We start from the raw sequence: 24,430 nt of genomic DNA, 5'->3' as shown, positions 1-24,430 counted from the left end.
TTGAAGCCCTTAACTAGTTAATTAATATCCACTTAAGGGACTGAACCCTCTGCCATGGGTATCAACCTACTGTTTGTCGGGGGACCCGTCATGCAGGAAGCTTGAAAAGCAACTGCTATCAGGGTTGTTAGTGGACTTCCCGAGTGGAGGGAATCCCTTGTTGTCAGATACACAGTACCTAACTGAGAGACCTGGTACTGGGAAGGGAGTGGCCACTAAGACCCATCCTCTTGCCTCCTCCTGCTCTACCCCAAGATCTCCATCTTGTGACCCTCATCCTACTGTCACTCATATGTGACCTTGGCAATCCTGACTTTGGGTGGGTGCATTACCAGCAGGAACCATCGTCTTCCTAATTGCACCGCTGGGCAATGCATAGCTGCTGGTCTTTGATTGGCCAGCTACCTCAGAATTCTTTACATAGAAACATAGAAGATAGGAACAGGAGGACATCGTTTAGCCCCTTGAACCTACTGCACCATTCATTACAATCATGGCTGATCATCTAACTCACGAGCCTAATCCTACTTTTTCCAGCTAACCTTTGATCCCATTCACTCCAAGTGCTATATCCAGCCACATCTTGAATACATTCAATATTTTGGCATCAATTACTTCCTGTGATAATGAATTCCACAGGCTTACCATTCTTTGAGTGAAGGAATGTCTCCTCACCTCTGTCCTAAATGGTCTATCCTGAATCCTCAGACTGTGACCCTGGTTCTGGACTCCCACCATCAGGAATATCCTCCCTGCATCTACCCTGTCTAGTCCTGTTAGAGTTTTATTAGTGTCTATGAGATCCCTCTCATTCACCTGAACTCCAGCGAAAACAATCCTAACCACGTCAATCTTTCCTCATATGTCAATCCCGCCATCCCTGGAATCAGCCTGGTAAACCTTCGCTGCACTCCCTCAAGAGCGAGAACATCCTTCCTCAGAAACAGAGATCAAAACTGCACACAATACTCTAGGTGTGGTCTCACCAAGGCCCTGTATAATTGCAACAACATTGGTAAATCCAATGTTATCCGATCCAGTTAATCTGAAAGAACCCCATCACTGCCCAGTTAAGTGCTTGATTGGCACTAAATTAAGCCTTAGCTGCAAGGAGATAATGAGTAAAGCAGGAGGCTACCCTGAAGAACCCAGGCAAGCAAGGAGAATGAGATTCTGAGAATGTGTGAGTATAAGGGATGGAGGGGAGACTGTGAGGGCATGGGGAGATGGGGCAGAGAAGTGTGAGGGTGTGAGCGAAGGAGAGTATGTGAAGGGGTTAGCCAAGGTTGGCCATGGACTTGCAAGGAGGGAGAGTGTGTGAGGACCGGCTTGCAATTTACACTTAAGCAAGACCCCATTTCAATCTGGCTTTAGACCTACTTGTTTTGAGCACAAGAACTGACCCCTATACCAGTTTGCAATGTAAGCTGCCACTCTGCAGTTGTGATCCCAATTTGCATTTTCCAAATGCTCAAATAACTCCTATCAATAGCCCTTTTGCATAGTCTTTCTTCAATGCCATTTGTAATTGATTTCATGTATGTACCAGTGAAATAACAGGTTTATGTAGATTGCTGCATTCATTGGCTGGTTGCTAATTTGGTTTATTGACTCATAAGGAAAAATATCACCCCATCACAATATTTGACACAATGGCAAAAATGGGACAACTTGGCAAGAATATGGTAAATTTATTTTTTGATCCAGCATTAAAATATACAATGCAATGGCCTTCAAAAGTGAAAATTGATGTAAAACTTAAAATCTTGCAAGCACACAGTAGGTTGGCCAATGGATATTGAGAGTTTAGTTTCTTCCATAGTAACCCCTGTTACACCTGGAGTTGTGCTGTGCCACATTAGGTAGCCCACATTGTTTTTCTTTCCCTGAATTGTTCAAAGATGGCCTTGGAAACCTATGCAGTTTGTTTCCATTCTGTTCTGAGGATTTCCTTCGGTTCAGCAGAAGTAAAAGGCACATGTTACTGTCAGCAGTCTAAGTTCTGGACATTCGTGAAATGCTGAACTGCACTTGACCAGACAGGAGCATATGGGCTGCAGCTATCACTCAGTCAGTGTTGGGGGCAAAAGTTCATCTCTTGTTCATGACCATCACTTCCTCAAATCGCCACAACTGCTGGGTAGTGTACTTGTTGCACGGTCTTAGGAATAAGTCTTTGCTTGTTCCATTCTTTAGTGCCTCAATGCACTTGCCAGTAGAGACATGGATAATTTCTCCACTCTAAAAAGAAAAAGCAGAGTATATCTAGTTGGATTTGTTTAAAGCACAATGACCCCATCTACCCCAGCCCCAATCCCCCTATCCCCACAATCCAACCAAATCCCACTCCCAAGGTAGACCCAACCTGACCCAACCCCCAAGACCTAACTTGATTTGACCCAACCCACATCTCCAAAGTGTGACCTGTCCCAATCCTTAGCCAACTGGCTCCCAGCCCCATTGCCTGATATGACCTCTCCTCCCCCTGAGGCCTGACCTGAACGCTCTCATTCCCCCCCCCCCCCCCCCACAAGTCCTGACCCAACTACCCATCCCCAAATCCTCCATGTACCTTATCCACTTACCTTCCCACAAGCCTGTCAAGGACCTTTCAACTTGGGTGGGTCTTTACCTTACCTGGTTTGTGGCAGCTAGTGCTGTAAAAAAGAGGTGTGGCCTCTTTGCATCTGACAAAGCTGTTTTTTGATGCTAGACTTTGGGGACTAGCTGCATTGCCTGGATTTTGCCCGGTTCAGTCGGAAGATGGGGTGAGCCAGGATCGAAAAAGAATTTGGGTAAGAAAGTAGAAGAATTCTGACTCTGATTGTCACTTTGGGGAGGTTTGGCCCTATATAGGTTTTCCTGTGAGACTTCTTTCTAAGATGCACCTCTTATACAGTGGCCTGGATCTCTGAGGAACAACAGAAGCTTGGTATAGCCCTGCAGCAAGACCATGAGCAGCTGCCAGGACACAGGGAGGAGGAGGAAGCGGTGCCTGATTTGCCTTTGATGCTTGCAGACTTACACAGCCCCGGAGGACAGAAGATGAACAGAGTCGTAGCTTGAAGGAATTGATAGCCCAGCACAGCTTCTGTAGGCAAAGCTAAAGCAATGGGAGAGAAATCAAGTTGGATTTAAACAGGAGATAGAGTCATAGTCATAGAGGCTTACAGCATGGAAACAGGCCCTTCAGCCCAGTTTGTCCATGCTGCCCAGTTTTTACCACTAAGCTAGTCCCAATTGCCTGCATTTGGCCCATATCCCTCAATACCATCTAACCCATGTAACTATTAAAAAAGAGTGGAGCCTATTGATCTAATTGAATAGGTCTACTAAAGAGATGACTCATTTATAAGAACATAAGAACATAAGAAATAGGAGCAGGAGTAGGCCATCTAGCCCTTCGAGCCTGCCCCGCCATTCAATAAGATCATGGCTGATCTGTCGTGGCTCAGTTCCACATTCCCGCCCTCTCCCCATAACCCTTAATCCCCTCTCTTATCAAAAACCCATCAACCCGCTTCTTGAAAATATTTAGCGAGGCAGCCTCCACCACCTCAACGGGCAGAGAATTCCAGAGATTCACCACCCTTTGAGTGAAGAAGTTCCTCCTCAACTCCGTTCTAAACCGCCCCCCCCTTTATCTTGAGGCTGTGCCCCCTAGTCCTACTGTCCTTTCTGAGCGGGAAGAGTGTCTCCACCTCTATCCTATCCATCCCATTCGTCATCTTATACGTCTCAATGAGATCTCCCCTCATTCTTCTAAACTCTAACGAGTACAAGCCTAGTTTATTCAGCCTCTCCTCATAGCTCAACCCTCTCAACTCCGGTAGTTCAATAGTTCTTTTGCTTGCAGTACATTTAAATCTAAATTTATATCTATTGCCTTGTACTTCTTTGGACAGTGATGATTCTTCAATCTTGCCAGCTTTCAGCTGCCACGGGTGCCCTGTATTGGGCACCACAGTATAAAATATACAAGATTAGAGGAAACTGCCACTAACAAGCCTGTAAACAACTATCATAGGAGAGAATGATGAACAAACGCCAGTACTCCACTAAGGTAAAATCCAGATTGCACCAACACCCTCTTCCTTCCCATTACGAGACTACAGTAAGAGTAATTTCCAATGCATTAGTTCCATCAATGCTTTTATTGAAATTACTTGGCTTGACTAGTAGCGCTCATGAGTCAGAAAGAGTGGAAAAACAGACAAGACCTTGAGCATATTAGCAGTACGAGTTACCCATGCAGACGTGCAAACTCCACACAGACAGTGATCCATGCCAGGAATTGAACTCAGATGCCTGGCACAATGAGGCAGCAATGATAACTACTATGCCACCATGTCATCCCTTGGAGGCTTTCTATTAAGTGAATTGTTTGGCGGTTGACTTTTGTGAGTTAAAAACTAAAACGGCTTTGCGTCCTGTTGAAAAATGCTGTCTCATTTATACATATGTCCCAGATGCTGGGCGGAATTCTCCTAAAAATATTCTAAGCGTCGAATTTGCGTGAAAACTGGAGTAATTCACGCTGTTTTTTTTCAGTTGGAGTTCGGAAAAGAATCTCCCACTGTGCACTGCAGAGGCCACTAATGTGAATGTCATTAAATTTCAGGGGTAGAGCCTATTCCCACAGGAGAGGCTGAACCCAGTCTAATGGCCTCCTTCCATGCCATCATTCCAGATTCTATGATTTGAATTAAGAGCAGTAGACTATACCCATGCACATTATCCAGAAAGTTCCTTATATATGCTAAGTACATTATTGGAGACTGACAAACCTTTTGCACATTCCACTGCTGTTCCGATTCCATCTTGTTCCCTCTGTGACAATTCTGCAATACGATCCGCTCATTCCTGACATCAAAGCAAAATTGTACAATGGCACCAAATCGGATTTCTTTTCTACTATTATATTCAAAATGCTGTGTGAAGAAGAACAGCAGCAGGTTTGTTAACATAACTGCATTGAATGGCCATTCATTTACTTGCCTATAACTGACTGAGGGATAATCAAATCTGTGTCGATTTCACTAAAGCAAGGCTGCTATTGAAATAGTTCCTCAGTTAAAGGTAGTTAATAATTCATTATTTCCTCTGTGTAAATTTCAAGTCTTAGTTGTCCCAATTTAAACGTAGAACTCAATGTAGAAGGTTCAACTTTCTGTTCATAGCCGACAGCTAAAAAATATATAACTGACAAGCTTACCTACTTGAACCTCATCATTTAGATAACTTGCCATTACTAATTTATTTTCTTACATCACAAAGCTGAATACTGTAGCTGTTTAACTCAGTTTAATGATTGAAGGAGCTAAGCCAACTTCCACCTTGATTCCGATGCCTGGTATTCAAAATGACAGTAGATTGAATAATCTGACCCAAGATGTTAATTTATAACAGCAAAATGTTTTAAAATTGTTTATGTGCATCAATATTAAATTTTTGTTTGGCAGTAAGCATTATTTTGTAAATTCATTCGTGGGACATGGGAGTTGCTGGCTAGCCACCATTTATTGCCCATCCCCAGCTGCCCCAGGGCAGTTGTGAGTCAACCAAATTACCATGGCTGAGGAGTCACATGTAGGTCAGACCAGGTAAAGACAGCAGACTTCCCTCCCTAAAACACATTAGTGAACTAGATGGGTTTTTCCAACAATTGACAATGGTTTCATGGTCGTCAGTAGATCTTTAATTTCAGATTTTTTAAATATTGAATTCAAATTCCACCATTTGCCGTGGCAGGATTTGAACTGTGTCCCCAGAACATTAGTTGAGTTTCTAGATTTTTAGTCAAGTGATAATACCAATAGGCCATCATGTATATTAGACATTACCTGATTTCCATTGCCACTGCATGAAGCAAGTGTTACAGGATATCCACCTGTGCTCCATTTGGTCTCGTAACCTGCACAATAGCCTGTGCCAATGTTATGGAGCTGGAAGCAAAAAGAAAGTGCAGAGAATGAGGACATTTATAATCAGTATTCCTGCTTCAGTGCTCAGTACATTTTGTCCCATGTTTAAAATGGGTCATCCAGACTTAAGCAGGTTTAGAGAAAGCAATTAATTATTTAGTAAGTTGAATATTGTTTCTTATAAACTAATGACACATTAAAATTAGAAAGCAATCAGTTTTCTTCCATGGGTCTGACATTCCATATGCCTCTGACAGAAAATAAACAAGGTCCAATGAAGCTTACTAGAATGAACTGTTAATACAAACATTTTTATTTTTATGTGGGAGATATTTTTACTTCAGGTTTCCAGTATTATAGTATCTTGTTCGTATTATTATTGTTATAAACTGTCTCTTACGTTCAGAAGTATTAGTTTATAACTGAGTAAAGAATGAAAGTTTTACTTTATTGAACCTCATGATTTAGAAGATTAAGAATAGCAAATAGAAAGTTAGATAAAATACCAAAAACCTTTGTCTTGCTGCTGCAGAATATCCAGGTGTGTCCTCAGGCACGTAGAGCTCTGGATAGATATTAGTCAAAAACCAATGAAAATTCTTACAGCTTAGTCTCTTTCGCAGCTGCAGTCGCTCCATACAGTCAGGCACCACAGCCTACCAAAACAGGCAGAAATTGATATCTGTATTTAGCTGAACTGCATCAGATGAAGTAGGACCAAATCAGCTAAGGTCAGTCACACCACATTTAAAAATTAATGGGCTAATAATTTCTTCAAAATAACAGGAAGAAAAATTTGATACACTCACATAGTATTAGTCACAAAAATTTCCATGCTAAATATTTATTATGTTTTGAATCTATTCAGTATGCATGAGTAATTTAGCTTAAAATCAATGCTGGAATCATTTTGTTTGTCTGATACTGAAAGTCCTTTTATGAAAGGAGTTAAAGTACTCATTTATAATTCGCTAAAATATAACTTTAGTTTATTTGATAGAATTTTTTTTATTTGAGAAAATGAAAGAATCCTGTCAAAGCTGCTGATAAAGCGAGGCCAGACACATGGGTGCTACGCCAAACAATTTCTGGATCCACTTCAGCAAAATATTAAATCATCTGTTTTTTCTGAAACAGAGCAAAGCAAAGGCTAAGGTCAAGTGTAGTATTGACCTGCTGTGCTTGGTTGAAGTCATTAGGTTTCATTTCAGCTTCATTTGAAGCAATTTTTAAAAGCGGCATCTCGGCCTTTTGGCTAAGATGCAAATGAGATCAAGCCTTGGAGGAGGAGCTATGCCTACTCCAATCAGCTTGGATCATGTAGAGCAAGCCCATGACAGGAGGTGAGAGCCCTGAATGTCTCAACTTGCTCAGACTCTGAATTGGACTTGGTTTGATTGAATTGGAATACCAACAAAAAAAAAGAGCAAAGCAAAAATTATTCCCTAACCTTACTCAGCAAATATGCAGGCACATCTTGCTTGTAGAAAATCTCTTTGAAGGAATCCAGCCAAACCTCTGCTACGCGGATTTTGTTTTTCATCATAATTTCTTCATCTGGGAGGGAATATAGGAGATGTTTCCTGTATACATGACCAACTCTAGAGCAGGGCAGAATTTCTACTGAACCACCACAGAGCCAGACCTGTGAGAAAGTAACACCATCTAAAATAAACAGGATACTACTGGGTCACTAAAGATTTTGGGAATTTTGTTTGGACACAGCCCATTTAGCTACGAATGACAACATCATATTTCAAAGTACTGCAATTGAATAGGCTCACGGTTTGGTTAGAGCAACATACATTCCAAAAAGATTGCATTTGTTCAGCATTATTAATGTTCCTGACCAGAACAATGTTACAAAATTTGTTTCTGAGTGTTCTGCTGTTTTATTCTATTTTAGTCTGGAAATTAAAATTAAATTATTGGAAATTAAAAACGTTTACTGACCACAGATTGGAAGCTTAGTTTACCTTGCTTAATTTGGTTTCATATCTGGTACTTAGAAGCTATGATCATGGTGTACCAATTGCTACTGCATTATTAGTGACACTGACCAAGATGAGCTCTATGTCAGGCAAAGAGAGCAAGGTTTTGTGCCAGGGTAAATGCCATCAAAGAACAAAAGAACAAAGAATAAAGAAAATTAAGCACAGGAACAGGCCCTCCAAGCCTGCATCGACCATGCTGCCCAACTGAACTAAAACTCCCTACCCTTTTTCTCCCTGCCACTTTTTCTTCTACATCAGGCTGTTGATTTGCTACTCTCTGTTTGCACTATACTGCCCAAGAAATAGTTTTGTTCTTTTGTCCTGAAATGTATATTTTTTTTCACTCAGAGCAAGTGTGTACTTCATCATGCTAGAACTTCTGTTAGTTAAGATCAGTTAGAGTATGCTCAAACATAGTCAGTGTTACCTGCCAGCAGTACTGAGTTTAATTTGAGAACATCTAGCAACAGCTCAGTCGCAACAGCCAAGTGAACAGAACAGATCCTCACATTTCCTGGATGTTGCTAGTTCAGTTCCATGTTACATTATAAAGTAACAACAACAACTTCATAGAAACTAGAAGCAGGAATAGGCCATTCGGCCCTTTGAGCCAGTTCCACCATTCATTTTGATCATGACTGATCATCAAATTCAATATCCTGACCCCCCCTTCCACCCCATATTCCTCGAGCCCTTTATCCCCAAGAGCTATATCTAATTTCTTCTTGAAATAAGACAACGTTTCAGCCTCAACTACTTTCTGTGGTAGTGAATTCCACACATTCACCATCTTCTGGGTGAAGAAATTTCTCCTCACCTCAGTTCTAAAAGGTTTACCCCTCATCCTCAAACTATGGCCCCTTGTTCTGGACTCCTCCACCATTGGGAACATTCTTTCTGAATCTTGTATTTATATAGTCTCTTTAACAAAATGAAGTATCTCAAAATGCATCACAGGAGAATTATAAAGTAAAGCGAGCTGCATCAGATGATCAAAAGCTTGGTCAAAGAGGTAGGTTTTAAAGAGTGTCTTTAATGGAGGAAAGTAAGGTAATGAGGTGTGGGGAGGCAATTCCAGATTTGGGGTCTAGACAACTGAAGAGATGGTCACCAATGATGTACCAATAAAACTGGGTAAGCACAAAAAGCCAGAATTGACAAGAGTGCAGATATGTTAGAGGATTGTGCGGCTGGAGGAGATTACAGAGATACAGAGGATTACAAAGATCTCCAATGTTGTGAACAGACTACTTTAATCTCAGACTGTTGCCTCGAATGTATCGTTGGTATTCACTACAACCACTCTACATGGTAAGGAGTTCCACACTTCTACCATTCTGAGTAAGGAAGTAACTCCTAAATTCCTTACTTGATTTATTGCAGACTATATTATATTAATGGCTCTCATGGGATGTGGGCATCACTGTCTGAGCCAACATTTATTGTCCAGAGCAATTAGGAGTCAACCAGGTAAGGACAACAGATTTCCTTCCCTAAAGGATGTTAGTGAAGCAGATAGGTGTTTACAATAATCCACAATGCTTTCATCTTTAGACTTTTAATTCTAGATTTTTGGTGGGATTTGAGCCTGCTGCCTCACAACACCAAGGATGGGTTCGATTCCCTGCTTGGGTCACTGTCTATGTGGAGTTTGTACATTCTCCCCATGTCCGTGTGGGACTCCTCCAGATGCTCCAGTTTCCTCCCACAGTCTAAAATTGTGCAGATTAGGTGGATTGGCCAAGCTAAATTGTCCCTTAGTGTCAGGACCATCTAGGGTAAATGTATGGGGTGATGGGGATAGGGCTTGGGTGGGATTGCAGTCAGTGCAGACTTGTTGGGCCGAATGGCCTCCTTCTGCACTGTAGGATTCTATGATTCTCAGAGCAAACTGTTTTCTGCCAGTCACCAGGGTAATATAACGCTGGTGCCAGCAAAAACTTAAAGGCACTAGAAGTTTATATGCAGATTTTTTTTCTTTCTAAAGACATGAAATCCCATCTTGAATACAGAAGAGCGAATTGAATGATAAATGAGAACCCCTTATCAGAAATCGCCCGGGACCATGACAATGTCACAATTAAACATATGCAGTCAAGGTGCACCTTTGGAGATTGCAGTGTAATTATATCTGGTTCAGTTCAATCAGGCTCTGTTTGGAATGAAATGTGAAAGAGACCAGAGATTGTATAGAATGTGACCCTAACACATCTGTCAATCCTCAACTAATGGTCTTAGATAGAGAATCAATAAAATCCATTGAAGTGAGAATTTTGCCAAACATTTAGCACTTTCAAAAAGCTGGACTGTGGAATGCAAGGACCTGGATTCAGCCATTCTCAACTCACAATTGTGGCCAAACAGGCCATCTAAAATGGCGTTTTGTAAAGCACTCTGGGACAATTGGGCAAGAACTAAACCGACAGGCTGCAGTTTAAAGACAGAGACAAACAGGCTGCAACCCTGATGAGTGAATAAACAGGATGTGGGTCATCTCCAGGATGAAAGGGACTTTACAGTCACACTGGGTTGTGTACCAGACATTGGGGAACGATGAACCCTTATTTAGGAGGGAGGTATGTGACCTATGTGCCTCCAGCACCTACAGACATGGCCATTGGGGTCACACCCAGAGATCGGTGTGGTAGCACCTGATTGGACTCTTATTGATCAGGGAAATCAAGTCCTAATCAATTGATTGGAAATGGTCAAAAAGGGGCGTGAAACCAAACGGGGTATAAAGAGGGCTGCGCAAACAGGAATCTCTCTCTCTTTCTGACCCCACGAACGATGGTGAACATCGCAAGAGGAGAGCCACCACACCCGAGAAGGAAGGAAGGAAGGAAGATCAGAGCCAGAGTGCCACACCAGATCAAAGGACCAGACTACGCAGATGACTACCGAGACCAGCGCACAGGTAGAGGCCAATATCTGCTTGGGTACTTGCCAATCACGCAAGTTTAAGTCAAGGTCTTGTACTGGACTTGAATTCCAGTATTTTCTGTAAATACTGGTTGTCTGGTATGGTGGGAAGGTCTTATGAGGAAAGGCTGAGGGACTTGAGGTTGTTTTCGTTACAGAGAAGAAGGTTAAGAGGTGACCTAATTGAGGCATAAGATGATCAGAGGGTTAGATAGGGTGGACAGTGAGAGCCTTTTTCCTCGGATGGTGATGGCTAACATGAGGGGACATAGCTTTAAATTGAGGGGTGATAAATATAGGACGGATGTCAGAGGTAGGTTCTTTACTCAGAGGGTAGTAAGGGTGTGGAATGCCCTGCCTGCAGCAGTTGCGGACTCGCCAACTTTAAGGGCGTTCAGATGGTCAGTGGATAGGCATATGGATAACATTGGAATAGTTTAGGTTAGAGGGTCATTAGATTGGTTCCACTGGTCGGTGCAACATCGAGGGCCGAAGGGCCTGTACTGCGCTGTAATGTTCTATGTTCTATGTACTATAACTTATTGTTGGTCGGGTGGGTGATTATTGATTGTGTGGGTTTAAATAAATATTGGTTGTACTAACAAGACATCTACTCGTAGCTATTTGTCCACCGTATAAGGGTTAAAACAGACTGTGCGGCAGGCAACACAATCGACACATTACTTAAGAAATCAGTCTTACTCATTAGAATTATTTTTCTGTCATCATTATGGTACATTAAGGCCATACTATATAAACTGAATCCTTGATGCTTAATGGATAAATTTACTGCCAGTCACACAAGTCAGAAGCTTGGGTTCAATTGCTGGTCTGGGTTAAATTCCATCTGCTACTGAACATGGCAGGTCACTAGGAAGCTCAGAGGAACACAGGAATCTTGGCGTGATTGTCCACAGATCCCTTAAGGTGACAGGACAGGTTAAAAAGACATATGGAACACTTGCCTTTATCATTTGTGGCATATATTATAAGAGCAGGGAGATTATGTTAGAGCTGTACAAAATTTTGATTGGGCTACAGCTGGAGGACTGTGTGCAGTTTTTTGCCCTACTATAAGAAGAATGTGATTGTACTGGAGAGAGTGCAGAGGAGATTCACTAGGATATTGCTGGGATGGAGCATTTGAGGTATGATGAAAGGCTAGATAGGCTTGGGTTGTTTTCTTTAGAGCAGAGAAGGAAGGATCTGATTGAGAGGTATGTACAGGGTGGATAAGAAGCTGCTGTTTCCCTTAGTTGAAGGGTCAATAACGATGAGGTATAATTTTAAGGTGAGAGCAGGAGGTTTGGAGGGGATTTGAGGAACATTTTTTCACACAGAGGGTGATGGGCATCTGAATGCACTGCCTGGGAGGGTAGGAGAGATGGGAAACATTACAAGCTTTAAAAGATATGTGGATGAGCACTTGAAATATCATAAAATTCAAGGCTATGGGGCAAGTGCTGGAAAGTGGGAGTAGTGTAGATTTAATGTAGTTCTGTCAGTGCAGACATGATGGGTCAAAGGGCCTGTCCGCATGAGTCTGAAGGGAAACGTTTACATAATTAAATTTAATATCAGAAACCTCTGATAAAGACACTGACAGAGAGGCAACAGAGAGAGGAAAAGTGAAGAGTTGAGCTGAATTAACATTTTTATCTAAGATAAGCAACTTACTTTACTTTATCCCATTCATAATTTTCTCCTTTATATGTTGTATTAAATACTCAGATTAATTAGGGTATTTACAATTAATTTTGTTATATGAGGTTAAACCCATGAGATTATTTTTTTTGTGCTATATAGGTTAATGGGCTTGCACCCTAACAGTACTGTGGAGATATACAAAATACAAAAAAAAGGAGAATTTAGTAGGCAAAGCATGGAGAGGCAATACAAAGTAAGGAGTAAAATTCTTAAAGGGGTGCTGCACTGAATAAGAACATAAGAACATAAGAAATAGGAGCAGGAGTAGGCCATCTAGCCCTTCGAGCCTGCCCCGCCATTCAATAAGATCATGGCTGATCTGTCATGGCTCAGTTCCACATTCCCGCCCTCTCCCCATAACCCTTAATCCCCTCTCTTATCAAAAACCCATCAACCCGCGTCTTAAAAATATTTAGCGAGGTAGCCTCCACCACTTCAACAGGCAGAGAATTCCAGAGATTCATCACCCTTTGAGTGAAGAAGTTCCTCCTCAACTCTGTTCTAAACCGCCCCCCCCTTTATCTTGAGGCTGTGCCCCCTAGTCCTTTCTGAGTGGGAAGAGTCTCTCCACCTCTATCCTATCCATCCCATTCATCATCTTATACGTCTCAATGAGATCTCCCCTCATTCTTCTAAACTCTAACGAGTACAAGCCTAGTTTATTCAGCCTCTCCTCATAGCTCAACCCCCTCAACTCCGGCATCAGCCTAGTAAACCTCCTCTGCACTCCCTCCAAGGCCAAAATATCCTTGCGTAAGTACGGCGCCCAAAACTGCACACAGTACTCCAGCTGCGGCCTCACCAATGCCCTATACAGCTGCAGCAAGACCTCCCTACTTTTATATTCAATCCCCCTCGCTATGAAGGCCAGCATCCCATTCGCCTTCCTGGCCACCTGCTGCACCTGCAAGCTGGGTTTTTGCGACTCATGCACAAGGACCCCGAGGTCCCTCTGCACCGTCGCCTGCTACAGTTTTCGCCAAGGAGAAATTGTTTCTGCTCGTAAAAATGATCAGGAACGAGAGGGCACAGTTTTAAAGTAAGCTGCAAAAGAAGCAAATGCGATGGGAGTCAAATCGTTTTCACAAAACGAGTGGTTTGGGTCTGTCTGGAAGTGAGATGGATTCAGGCTGAATGCAGCATCAGATGATTATTTGAATAGAAATAGTGTGCAGGGATTCGTGAAAAAGGCATGAGAATGGTACTAAGTCATGATGCTCTTTTGAAAACCCGGTGCAGACACAATGGGCCAACCGGCCTCCTTCTGTCCATTGAACCTGCTCTGCCATTTAACACATTCACGGCTGATCATGGGCTTTAACTCTATTTTTCCACCCACTCCCCGTATCCCTTAATTCCCTGAGAAACCAAAAATTTGTCTATGTCAGCAGTAAATATATTCAAAAATGGAGCACCCAACTGCTGTTTACGGTAGGGATATCCAAAGATTAACCATCCTTTGAGTGAGGTAATTTCTCCTTATCTTGGTCCTAAATGAAATGTCCCATATGCTGAAACCGTGCCCTTGTGCTTTAGATTCCCCAACCAGTGGAAACGATCTCCCAGCATCCACCCTATCAAGTGTCTTTAGAATTTCATAGGTTTTGATGTGTTTCCCTTTCATTGTCCTAAACTCTAGTGAATATAAGCCCAATTACTCAGCATGTCATCACAGGGCTCTTCTCAGGAACCAACTTATTGAACTTTTGTTGTACCGCTTTTAATGTGAATATATCGATCGTAAATGTGGAAACCAAAGCTATATATGTTTGTATTCTTGTACTCCAATCCCCTTGCAATAACAGGCAACATGCGATTTGGCCTTCCTAATTGCAAGTACACCTGCATGTCAACTTTTTGTGTTCCTTGTACAAGCACACCCAAGTCTCTTAACATTTCACACCCTTTTAACAAATATTATGCTTTTCTATTCTTCCAATAAAATAGAATAACTTCACATTTCCTCCTTACATTATAATCCATCTGCCATCTTGTTGTCCACCTGTCTACATCTCTCTGGAGGCTCCTCCATGTTCTCCCCACAGCTTAACTTTTCACTTAGTTTTATATAATCAGAAAACTGAAGATACTTTGCTTTCTATCTCTCCACTCACGTCACTCATATAGATTGTAAGTGGCTAAGACCCCAGCTCTGATCTTTACGGCACTCTAATATTCACTGTTTTCCAGCTTGAGAACATTCCGTGTAAACCCACTTTCTGCTTTCCTTTAACCAATCCTCTATCCTTGCTGATATATTACCCCCAAATTCATGAGCCTATAACTTACTTATTCACCTTTTGTGCAGCACCTTAGCAAATGCTTTTGGAAATCAAGGTATGCTACATCTACTGATTCTTCTTTATCTATAGTTCTATCTATACATTCTCAAAAAACTTTCATGCATTTGTCAACAGGATTTGCCTTTAGTAAATCCTTGTTGACTTGTTCTAATCATACAATACCTTTCTAGGTGCAATGTTAAGACTTCCTTAACAATAAATTCTAGCATTTTCCCAACAACTGATGTTAGGCTAATTGGCCTGTAGTTCTATATTCTCTCTCCCTCTCCTTTTCAAAAAAGCAAGACATTGGATTGCTAACTTTGAATGCAATGGGACCATTCCCAAATCTAAGGAATTTTGGGGTATCATAGTTGGCACGTTCACCATGTCGCAGCTCATTGGATCCCTACAGTACAGAGGGAGACCATTCGGCCCATCAAGTCTGCATCAACTGCAATCTCACCCTATCTCTGAAACCCCATATATTTACCCTGCTAATCCCCCCGAAACTAGGGTCAATTTAGTATGGCCAATCACCTAACCCTACATTTTTGATCTGTGGGAGGAAACCAGAGCACCCGGAGGAAACCCACACAAACACGGGGAGAATGTACAAACTCCACACAGTGACCCAAGCTGGGAATCAAATCCGGACTCTGGCACTGTGAGGCAGAAGTGCTAACCACTGTGCCATCATGCCGCCCTCGATCTCTTTCCAAATGGTTGTAAGCCATCAGTTCCTGGGCATTTGTCAGATCTGAGTACCTTAAACTTCTTCAATACCTTATTTCTCTGCTGATATTAATTTCTAGGTTACTGTGTGTAAAATGGGGTGTCACTTTTCTCCCACAACCTGTCGTACAAAATCAAATATAACATGACAAATATTCTCATTATGTTCAGTAAACCACTAACATGGAGTGATCAGAGGAAATAGTTTAACAGAAGAATGTACACAGGTCTCCCTAGGAAGTAATTGTGCAGGAAGTACAAAATGCCCATTTGACACCTTTCTAAATTAAGATTAACAAACAAAACACTAATTCAATCCATGTTAGTGGAAAAGTTCCTGGAAATCAGTGCCGTATATAGAGAAGAAATACAAGTCAGTGATTTATTATTTTCAGGTGTTTACTTTGCTCATGAACTTTTTTAGCTCTAAGTGAAAAGAATCTGGCACCAAAACTGGATAACATTGGATAGGACTTTCCCCTCCACAGACCAAGTGTGATAAACACTTTGTTTGCGGAGGTTCCCAAGTGTGGGAGCACAGCTTTTCCCCGCCACCTGCCATGGCATGTTTTCACACCTGATTGTCCACCTCTCACTTTGTAAAATATACATCACTGGAAACTTGCCATTTAGCCGATGGGAAGCCTGTGATTCACCTGCTCCACTAAGATCTTAGTGAATTTTTGCTCTGGGCGCCATATTGAAACCACACCTGTATTCAGACATTTTAATATCTGCAGCCAGGAATGTTACAGATGAGAGACTACCCCCAAAACCAGGAGGAGTGCAGGCTTCAAGTTTTGTGACACCTTGCTGGGTCACCTTCTGGATACTGTAGAGGACCCACCATGACCTTCTGTATCTTTAGGGTGGATGGCAGAAGTCCAACAAGGTCATCAATCCAACTTGGGAGGAGGTATCTGCGGTGATGAGTGCTATTTCATCCTCAGGAAAACAGTGATACGGTGTCACAAATGAATAAAGGTCAGTGTAAATTATCACAAACCACGCAGATGCTCTCTGCAAGGGCATCTCAAGTTGAAGCACTAGTTCATGGCAGTGTATAGTTTTGTTTTAGGAATGGTGTGAAGAATCATCAGTGAGAATAACTGTCAGGTAACAATTACTAAAGACTATTAAATAAATTAACAAAAAGACAAATACACACAACAGAACTATAAAACTCTAAGACAATTAAATATTTGAGTTACACACACAGTTAAAAATCAATTACTGCTTGTTCCAAAATATGTATCTGTGATTCCTAAATCCTTTAAATAAATGTATGAATCAAATCCAGCTTATAGTTACTGCATAAAGTAAAGCAGATGATCAAGTTTGGAAAACATCTTTTCCTACTCCAGCAACAATATTTAAACTGCCTTTGTGAATGCAGTTCCTGCACTATCTTAGCTCTAAGACCTCTTGCTCTTAGATGCAAGATATGAAACTGGTCTGTTGGCTCTGAGATGTTACAATGCATGCCTACTCCTGCAAGTGCTGACAATTATATCCTGGTTCCTCTTTGATTTTCCCTTATGTATTTGGGCTGCCCGCATCTCTCACATTTCGCAACTCTCGAAATTGGCATCTGCATACCTTTACTGATCCTCTAGAAGGCATCTTTATCATCTGCCTTGCCATGTTTAATGGACACTCTTAGCACCACTTCTACCTTTGTCATTACTATTTACATTCCCTATGTCTTTTTGTCTATGCCATTCCTATCAATTACAGCCTCCCCACCTCCCTTCACCCTCATTAGTATGAGCCTTGTCTGATTTTCCTTGTTTTTAGTTGTGATACAGGGTCATCCTAACTTGAAACATTGCTTCTATTCTCTCTCCACTGATGCTGTCAGGCCTGCCGAGTTTCTCCAGCATTTTGTTTTTGTTAAACATTAATGACATAACCGTGACCCCCCCCCCTTCCCATCTCCCATTTTCTCTCCCGTTTTACACTTAGAAATTTTTGAGAAAGTCCTGCCCAATAAATTGTAATGCCTGAAATCCTTGAAATCTCATTGCCTAACTTCATGTGGTCACTCCCTCAGAATCACCTTTGATTCACAGCAGGCAAGTCATCACACTATCCCAGTACCAATATTGTTGAATATATTTCAGAAATATTACAGCAAAGTGAGGAAATCAGTGTGATGTTGTAGTACAGAGTGTTCAAGACTAATACCAGTTAAATTTTAGGGTTCTGACATTCAAACCTTACCCTGAGAGATAGCTCTACATTTTCCGTTCCCCACATCAGCATTGCTGGATCATATGCACCAATATTTTGGAAATAATGTCGATTGATCCCGAGCACTCCTCCAGATACAGCTGGACTCCTGAAATAAGAGCCATGACAGAGAGGAATCATGCTTAATTAAGGTGATGAATTAAAGAAATGGCTAATGACGTCTTTCCTCTACATTTTTCTGGGGAATATCATCAACTTATAGAAGATCAATATTACCTATTTGACTAATTACCATTCAGTTTCAGCATTAAATTAAGTACAACAGAACCATACTCAGAGTAACTCTTCTTTTACTCTATCCCATCAATGTGCCTTGGTCGCAGATTCAGAATGGTATCCTTATGGCATTAGTAACACTTTTACGCTTTTCCAAGAATGGGAAATTGCAAATTAGAGGAAAGGTTAGTTGGCTTTCTGATTTCATTTGGAGCTGGATGGAGACCGTGCTGACTAGTTTAGCTGCCCATCAAATGATTACTTCTGGTACACTTACAAGTGCTGAGAGGATTATGGTTCCTCATTTAAGGAACAAACGTTTGATAGATTCTAGATAGGGAAAACAGCATTTACTTGTACTCCTTTCAATTTATATTGCATGTTGTAGTCAATGCTCAGAATGTGGCCACCTCTTTCACCTGACCTCCTTATAGCCTTCTGGATTTAATGCTGAGGGCAATACATCACAAAAGCAAAATAATGCAGATGCAGGAAATCTGAAATAAGAAAGAAAATGCTAGAAAGACTCAGCAGGTCTGGCAGCATCTGTGGGGAGAGAAGCAGAGTTAACTTTGAGTGCATATGACTTCTTCAGAGTTGAAGAAGCACAGAAATATAAGTTGTTGTTGCTAAGGTGGTCTGTGGAAGTATCTTACGATCAGGATATTTACCCTTCTATAGAAAAAGGGAGTACTTTAAAGAAATAAAAATAATGAGCTTTCTTTTCAAAAATTATTTTTTTCAATTTTGAAATCCAGTGACACTTAAAGTTCAAAGTGTAGGATACAATGACAATTAAGGTTTTAAGGGCCAGTGGAGTGGCCAGGGAAGGTGAGATCCAGGAAGAGAATATATTAGGAGATGTCACAACACGTCTTGATTTCAACATGGTGAAGATACAAGAAAAGGTGGATTACTATATTTAAAACTGAAAATAAATAATAGAAGAAAGTTCAGAGAAAAAAAGATCAACAATGTAATTTGCAGAGTTGGAGTGACATTTCTCAATGTAAATCATTAGATAATTGCCAATGATACATGAAGGATGGCACAGTGGTTAATACTGCTGCCTCACAGCGCCAGGGACCTGGGTTCGATTCCCGGCTTGGATCACAGTCTGTGTGGAATCTGCGCGTTCTCCCCTTGTCTGCTTGGGTTTCTTCCAGGTGCTCCAGTTTCCTCCCACAGTCCAAAGATGTGTGGGTTAGGTGGATTTTGGCAATGCTAAATTGCTGCTTAGTGTCAGGGGGACTAGCTAAGGAAAATGGGTGGAGTTATGGGGATAGGGCCTGGGTGGAATTAAAATTGGTGCAGCCTTGATGGGCCAACTGGCCTCCCTCTGCACTGTAGGATTCTAAGACGCTATAAGCAAGGTGATTACTAAGATATTAATGGAAAATTTCATTCTGAATAGTTTTTAAAAATTTTATGCCAAATTGTTTGATGACCAGCCTGAATTGTAACAGACAAACCACAATCTAAACAAACATCAATAGAGTCATCATAAGCAAATCAGTCTTCAGTCTCATTCTGCAGTGGAGCATCCGGAATGCTCATTGCAATCTCAACAGATTCCATCGCAAATAAAATATTTTAACTATAACATATATAGGAATGCCTCTTAAGTCTGTTTTCAAACAGACAATAAAATAAAAAATACGTCTGTGAGATTAATTCATTTCAGAATTTTTAAAAATCTGAAATTCAAAGCTTCGAATGAAACATTGGACCCAATTTTACGATTGCTTTGCGCCCATTTTTGGGCGTGAAATCTTGATAAAGTTGGGCATGAGGCAAGTAAAGCGATCCGCGCTTGCCTCCAAGCCCATTTCCCCCTTTACCAATGGCCAAAAATGGCCACCATCGGGACTATGCCCGAAATGGGAGCAAATGCATTTAAATTGACTTAATACAGTGAACGCCCAAACTTACCAGTGCTTCCCCCTTTACCACTGCGTTCGCCCATCCAGATTCGGCACGAAACAGACGTGGTCCGCAAAAGTCCAATTTGGGTGCTCCAGCTTCAGAGAAGGTAAGTTCTGACTCAGATCGGTGATTGGGGGTGGGGGGTGGGGACAGAGATGGGTCAGATGGCCCTCCGGTGGGGGGAGAAGGAGGCGGGTCAGATGGCTCTCTGATGGGGGGGACTGGGAGGAGGTGCGAGGGGCACAGGGTCAGAGGAGAGGGGTTGTCTGCTGCCACTCTGTGTGTGATTGGTGCGAGGGTGGGAGGTAGGGGGCCATGATCAGTCTGGGTAGCAGAGAGGTGGAGGGATAAGAGGGTCAATAATATTGTGGGTATGGGGCAATGTCTGTGGGATTGGGGGAGGCATTATCTGGCCTGAGAACGATGCAGCAGGGGAGCATTTTTCTATCGTTTTTACTGCTCATGCGCAGTTGAAGGCTTCAATTGGAGCTACAGTGTTTCAGGTGCGATAAGCCCCGACCACAGGCTTCTGCAGCATGATTCAGAATCGCTGATATTTTTTCAGTCAGAGTGCATATGGGGGTGCCTGAGAACGGGTTTAGAAGTTGGATCTGAAACACTTCCAGTTTCAAGTCCGTCCAGCATTTAGAATTAAAATGGTAAAATAGGGTCCTATGAATCTAAAGTGCAACTTAAAAAAAAAGTTTTCCAATTTTTTTCATTACTTTTCTAAAGATATTGACTCTTGCCAGGAGATAGGTACACTGATGCCTATTGTACTTTATCCCATGGCCACAATAATCCTAAGAAATCCTACTGTAGATGGTATCCCGGCTAAGCCTGATCCTCTTCTCATCTGACTTGCATCCACATGCACTTTTGCAATAAAACTGATTGAAAGTTGGGAGCATGCAGGAATCCCACTTGTGTTCTGCATAATAAAGACAAGCTGAAGTCAACAATAACATCACATTTACCACTGCTGAAGCCAACAAGTTCCTCACCAAATGGGGAATGAACTATGGACCATCCAGGGCCTTGTAGCTCAGTATCATACTCAAATTGTGCATTGTCCCACTAAGCCATTCAGAAAGTTCCATAATACAAAACAAAATATAGGAAAATTATTTTGTATAAATTTACAGCACTTAAATTTTTATACTCCTGTCCATCCTTTTCACTTATTTCCTTTGCTTTTCAGCCATATTTGGCATGATTGACTAACTAAATACTTCTATCTGGATTTGAACTGTAATCAAACAGGAAGTTAAGTAGACATTTGTCCTATCACCTACTGTATAGGACTGGTGGGAGATGTTCGCCATTTCTGTTCATATTCTGGTATTGGTTCCCAATGAAAGTCTAGCTTCCAATTGAAAACTCCCCGCTGTGGGTCCACCGAGTGATAATACTGAAATGTCTTCCAGTCAATGACATCGATTACAGGAGAAACAACACGCCTCCTGGAATAGAAATTAAAGGGTTATGAAACTTGTCTTCACCTTTTTCTCAATGAGTCTCGATTTTATAAGAACTGATCTTAATTAATCTTCCATATATTTATTAGCGCTGCTTTCTGCTTGCATTCCACTTCAGTAGGAAACATTCGCAAATGCAAACTTCTAAACTTTTCTAGTACTTGGCAACAACAATAGTCAATTGGTGTCTAATCAGTGAATCATGATTGAGAATGCCTTCATAAGAAGCACATGTTGAGGCATAAGCAAATTATTCCCTTCAGCAGCAAATTATTCCCTTCACTATTTGAGTACATAGGATACTGGAAAGGATTGAGAAAAAAAACAAGTGATTTGAAACATTAGCAGAGACTCACATCAAATAGCAACAACAGAAACTTTAATCCTTTAGTGCATTACTAAACTAAGCAGTGAATGTATGGTGACCATCTGTATGTTAACCAGCAATCTGTCCTGGTCCCTCCACACTGGCACTATAGTTAAGAAAGCCCACCAATGCCTCTACTTTCTCAGAAAGCCAAGGAAATTCAACATGAACACTATGACTCGCACCAACTTTTACAGATGCCCCATAGAAAGCATTCTTTCTGGATGTATCACAGCTTGGTATGGCACCTGCTCTGCCCAAGATCACAAGAAACTATAAAGGGTTGTGAACGTAGCTCATCCATCATGCAAATAAGCCTCCCACCCATTGATTCCATCTACAATTCCTACTACTTCAGAAAAACAGCCAACTTAATCAAGGATCCCACACACCCCAAACATAACACTCTTTCACCTTCTTCTGTGGGGAGAAAGATACGAAAGTCTGAGAACACATATCATAGAACATAGAACACTACAGCACAAACAGGCCCTTTGGCCCACAAGTTGCGCCGATCATATCTATATTTACCAGGCCATAGAACTATCTATAACTCTCAATCCCATTAAATCCCATGTACTCATCGTTCCATGTACTCATCAATCCCATTAAATCCCATGTACCCATGATCGTTTTTTAACTTACACGGTGATGTGGGGAAATGACCCCAGTGGGGCTCTCGCTTCTGGTTGGAAGCACCCGAGTGGCCGGGCGCGACCCGCTCTGTGGACAGTGGCAGGTGGGGAGTTTGACTGGGGTGGTACACCTGTCACACCGTAACGCAGGTGTCCTAAGGTGAGCTCAGGGAGGACGGAAACCTTCCATGGAGCAGAAGGGCAAAAGCTCGCTTGATCTTGACTTTCAGTATCAACTGATTCAAGAATAGCTTCTTCCCTGCTGCCATCAGACTTGTGAATGGACCTATTATATATTAAACTGATCTTTCTCTACATCCTAGCTGTAATTGCAACACTTTATTCTGCATCCTCTCCTTTTCTTCTCCCCTATGTATTCTATGAACAGTATGCCTTGTCTGTAGAAAGTGCAAGAAACGATACTTTTCACTGTACCCCAATATATGTGACAACAATAAATCAAATCAAATCAAATCAGAATAAACCCGGAAGCACTTAATTAAGTAAGAATAGCATGACGCTATACAAGGCAGTTAAGAATATCAACCTGTCCTCAATTATCTGTTCAGCCTTTGCTACTCCGAGTGGCTGAGGGTAATGGGTGAATTAAAGTGCCTCAAACCATCCTTTGGATATTAGCTACTTTTAATTGCCCTGTGAAGCCTAGAGGCCATCCTTACCCAATTAAAAATGTCCAATACTCCATAGGAATAGACTTACCAGCCACAGTGGAGCTCGGGCTGGAAGAACGGATTGTGAGTTTGAGAGGAACTGGTAACTAATAATGATGAAATGCGTACCTCTAACGCTCTGAATGGTCTTGCCTGGAGAGATAGGGCATTACTCTTGATCACTCCCTGCCTCAGAAAATCTCTAATAAAAAACACCTCAAATATAAATTTAACATTGAATTTTTTTTAAAAGTAAGGCAGAATACAAAATTTAGATGACAATCAATCGAATTGTTATTATCTGTTCACTCTTTCACAGTTGAATATGAGACAATAGAATATAAATCAGGAATACAAGGAGTTTTGTTATAGTTTTCCCTTTGGGTGCCTTTTTTCAAACAAAAAAACTAATATTTTTGTACTGATGGTGAGATTAATTTCCCCTTTTGATTATATTATTGCTGTGTGTCTGCTTGAAAATACATTTCAACTCCCCAAAGTGAAAAGAAAATTGTATATCCTTTATCTTGCAATTTATCTTTAACAATTTTCTGAGAAATTTAGTGCTCATGAGTCGAATGGGTTAGTAAGAGATAAATGTACTTAAGAGATAATTAGGAGGCTAATGTAGGAAGCATTGAACCTTTAAGGATGAAGTTTTAATTTTTATATGGTGACAGGCATTGGGAAAATAGGCACAAATATAGGGGACAGCATGGTAGCACAGTGGTTAGCCCCGCTGTCTCACAGCGCTGGACACTTGGGTTTGATTCCCGGCTTGGGTCACTGGCTGTGTGGAGTTTGCACGTTCTCCCTGTGTCTGCACGGGTTTCCTCCAAGTGCTCTGGTTTCCTCCCACCTGCTGAAAGATGTCCCCATCATGGCTGCCATTTGCCTTTGATCTTCCTGCCCTAGTAGGTAGCACCTGCCTCCTTCCAGTGCTCAATACCATTAATTATGCACCAAGCTCATACACCGTCCTAGTAGAGCATTAATATTTGAAGCTAGCATTGCATGAACAATGCTGGCATTGTGTGGGTTTGTGACCCAGAAATTAACTAATGTAGGGTTCCCCAGCCTCAATATAAAAATAATCAAGCCCTAGGTCGCATGGTCTTGCAAAGCTTACAACTTCACTTGTGTTGCCATACATTGAGATCACAACAAAGATGCTGCCAGGCTAAATCTAACAGATTTGCCACCCAGTTTAGCTAGATTCCTTCATTCCACTTCATTCTTCTTCTCTAACTTTTTTCACTGTAAAATTAACAAATTTCTTACATAATCCAGGTGGCACAGAGGTTAATGCCTCACAGTGCC

At 41.5% G+C, this 24,430-nt stretch overlaps 1 protein-coding gene across 1 annotated transcript in view; it reads right to left on the bottom strand.

Annotated features, from left to right (window-relative positions):
* Window positions 1-1,671: 1,671 nt before the first annotated feature.
* LOC145361296 (polypeptide N-acetylgalactosaminyltransferase 15-like) overlaps window positions 1,672-24,430 on the bottom strand; it is a 48,111-nt gene continuing 25,352 nt past the window's right edge. The window contains exons 4-10 of the mRNA XM_080216950.1: window positions 21,255-21,422; window positions 17,788-17,905; window positions 7,375-7,569; window positions 6,431-6,580; window positions 5,844-5,945; window positions 4,788-4,931; window positions 1,672-2,241 (exon numbers count right to left, since the gene is read on the bottom strand). Of these exons, the coding sequence (XP_080073076.1) occupies window positions 2,092-2,241; window positions 4,788-4,931; window positions 5,844-5,945; window positions 6,431-6,580; window positions 7,375-7,569; window positions 17,788-17,905; window positions 21,255-21,422 (1,027 nt within the window). The 3' untranslated portion in view covers window positions 1,672-2,091. The remainder of the gene's footprint in view (window positions 2,242-4,787; window positions 4,932-5,843; window positions 5,946-6,430; window positions 6,581-7,374; window positions 7,570-17,787; window positions 17,906-21,254; window positions 21,423-24,430) is intronic.

This window comes from Carcharhinus amblyrhynchos, chromosome 2, assembly GCF_965287045.1.
Source record: "Carcharhinus amblyrhynchos chromosome 2, sCarAmb.v2.hapA, whole genome shotgun sequence".
In the NCBI taxonomy this organism is placed as follows: domain Eukaryota; kingdom Metazoa; phylum Chordata; class Chondrichthyes; order Carcharhiniformes; family Carcharhinidae; genus Carcharhinus; species Carcharhinus amblyrhynchos.
The sequence above is the reverse complement of the archived record's forward strand: the minus strand, read 5'-3'. Positions and strand labels throughout refer to the sequence as shown.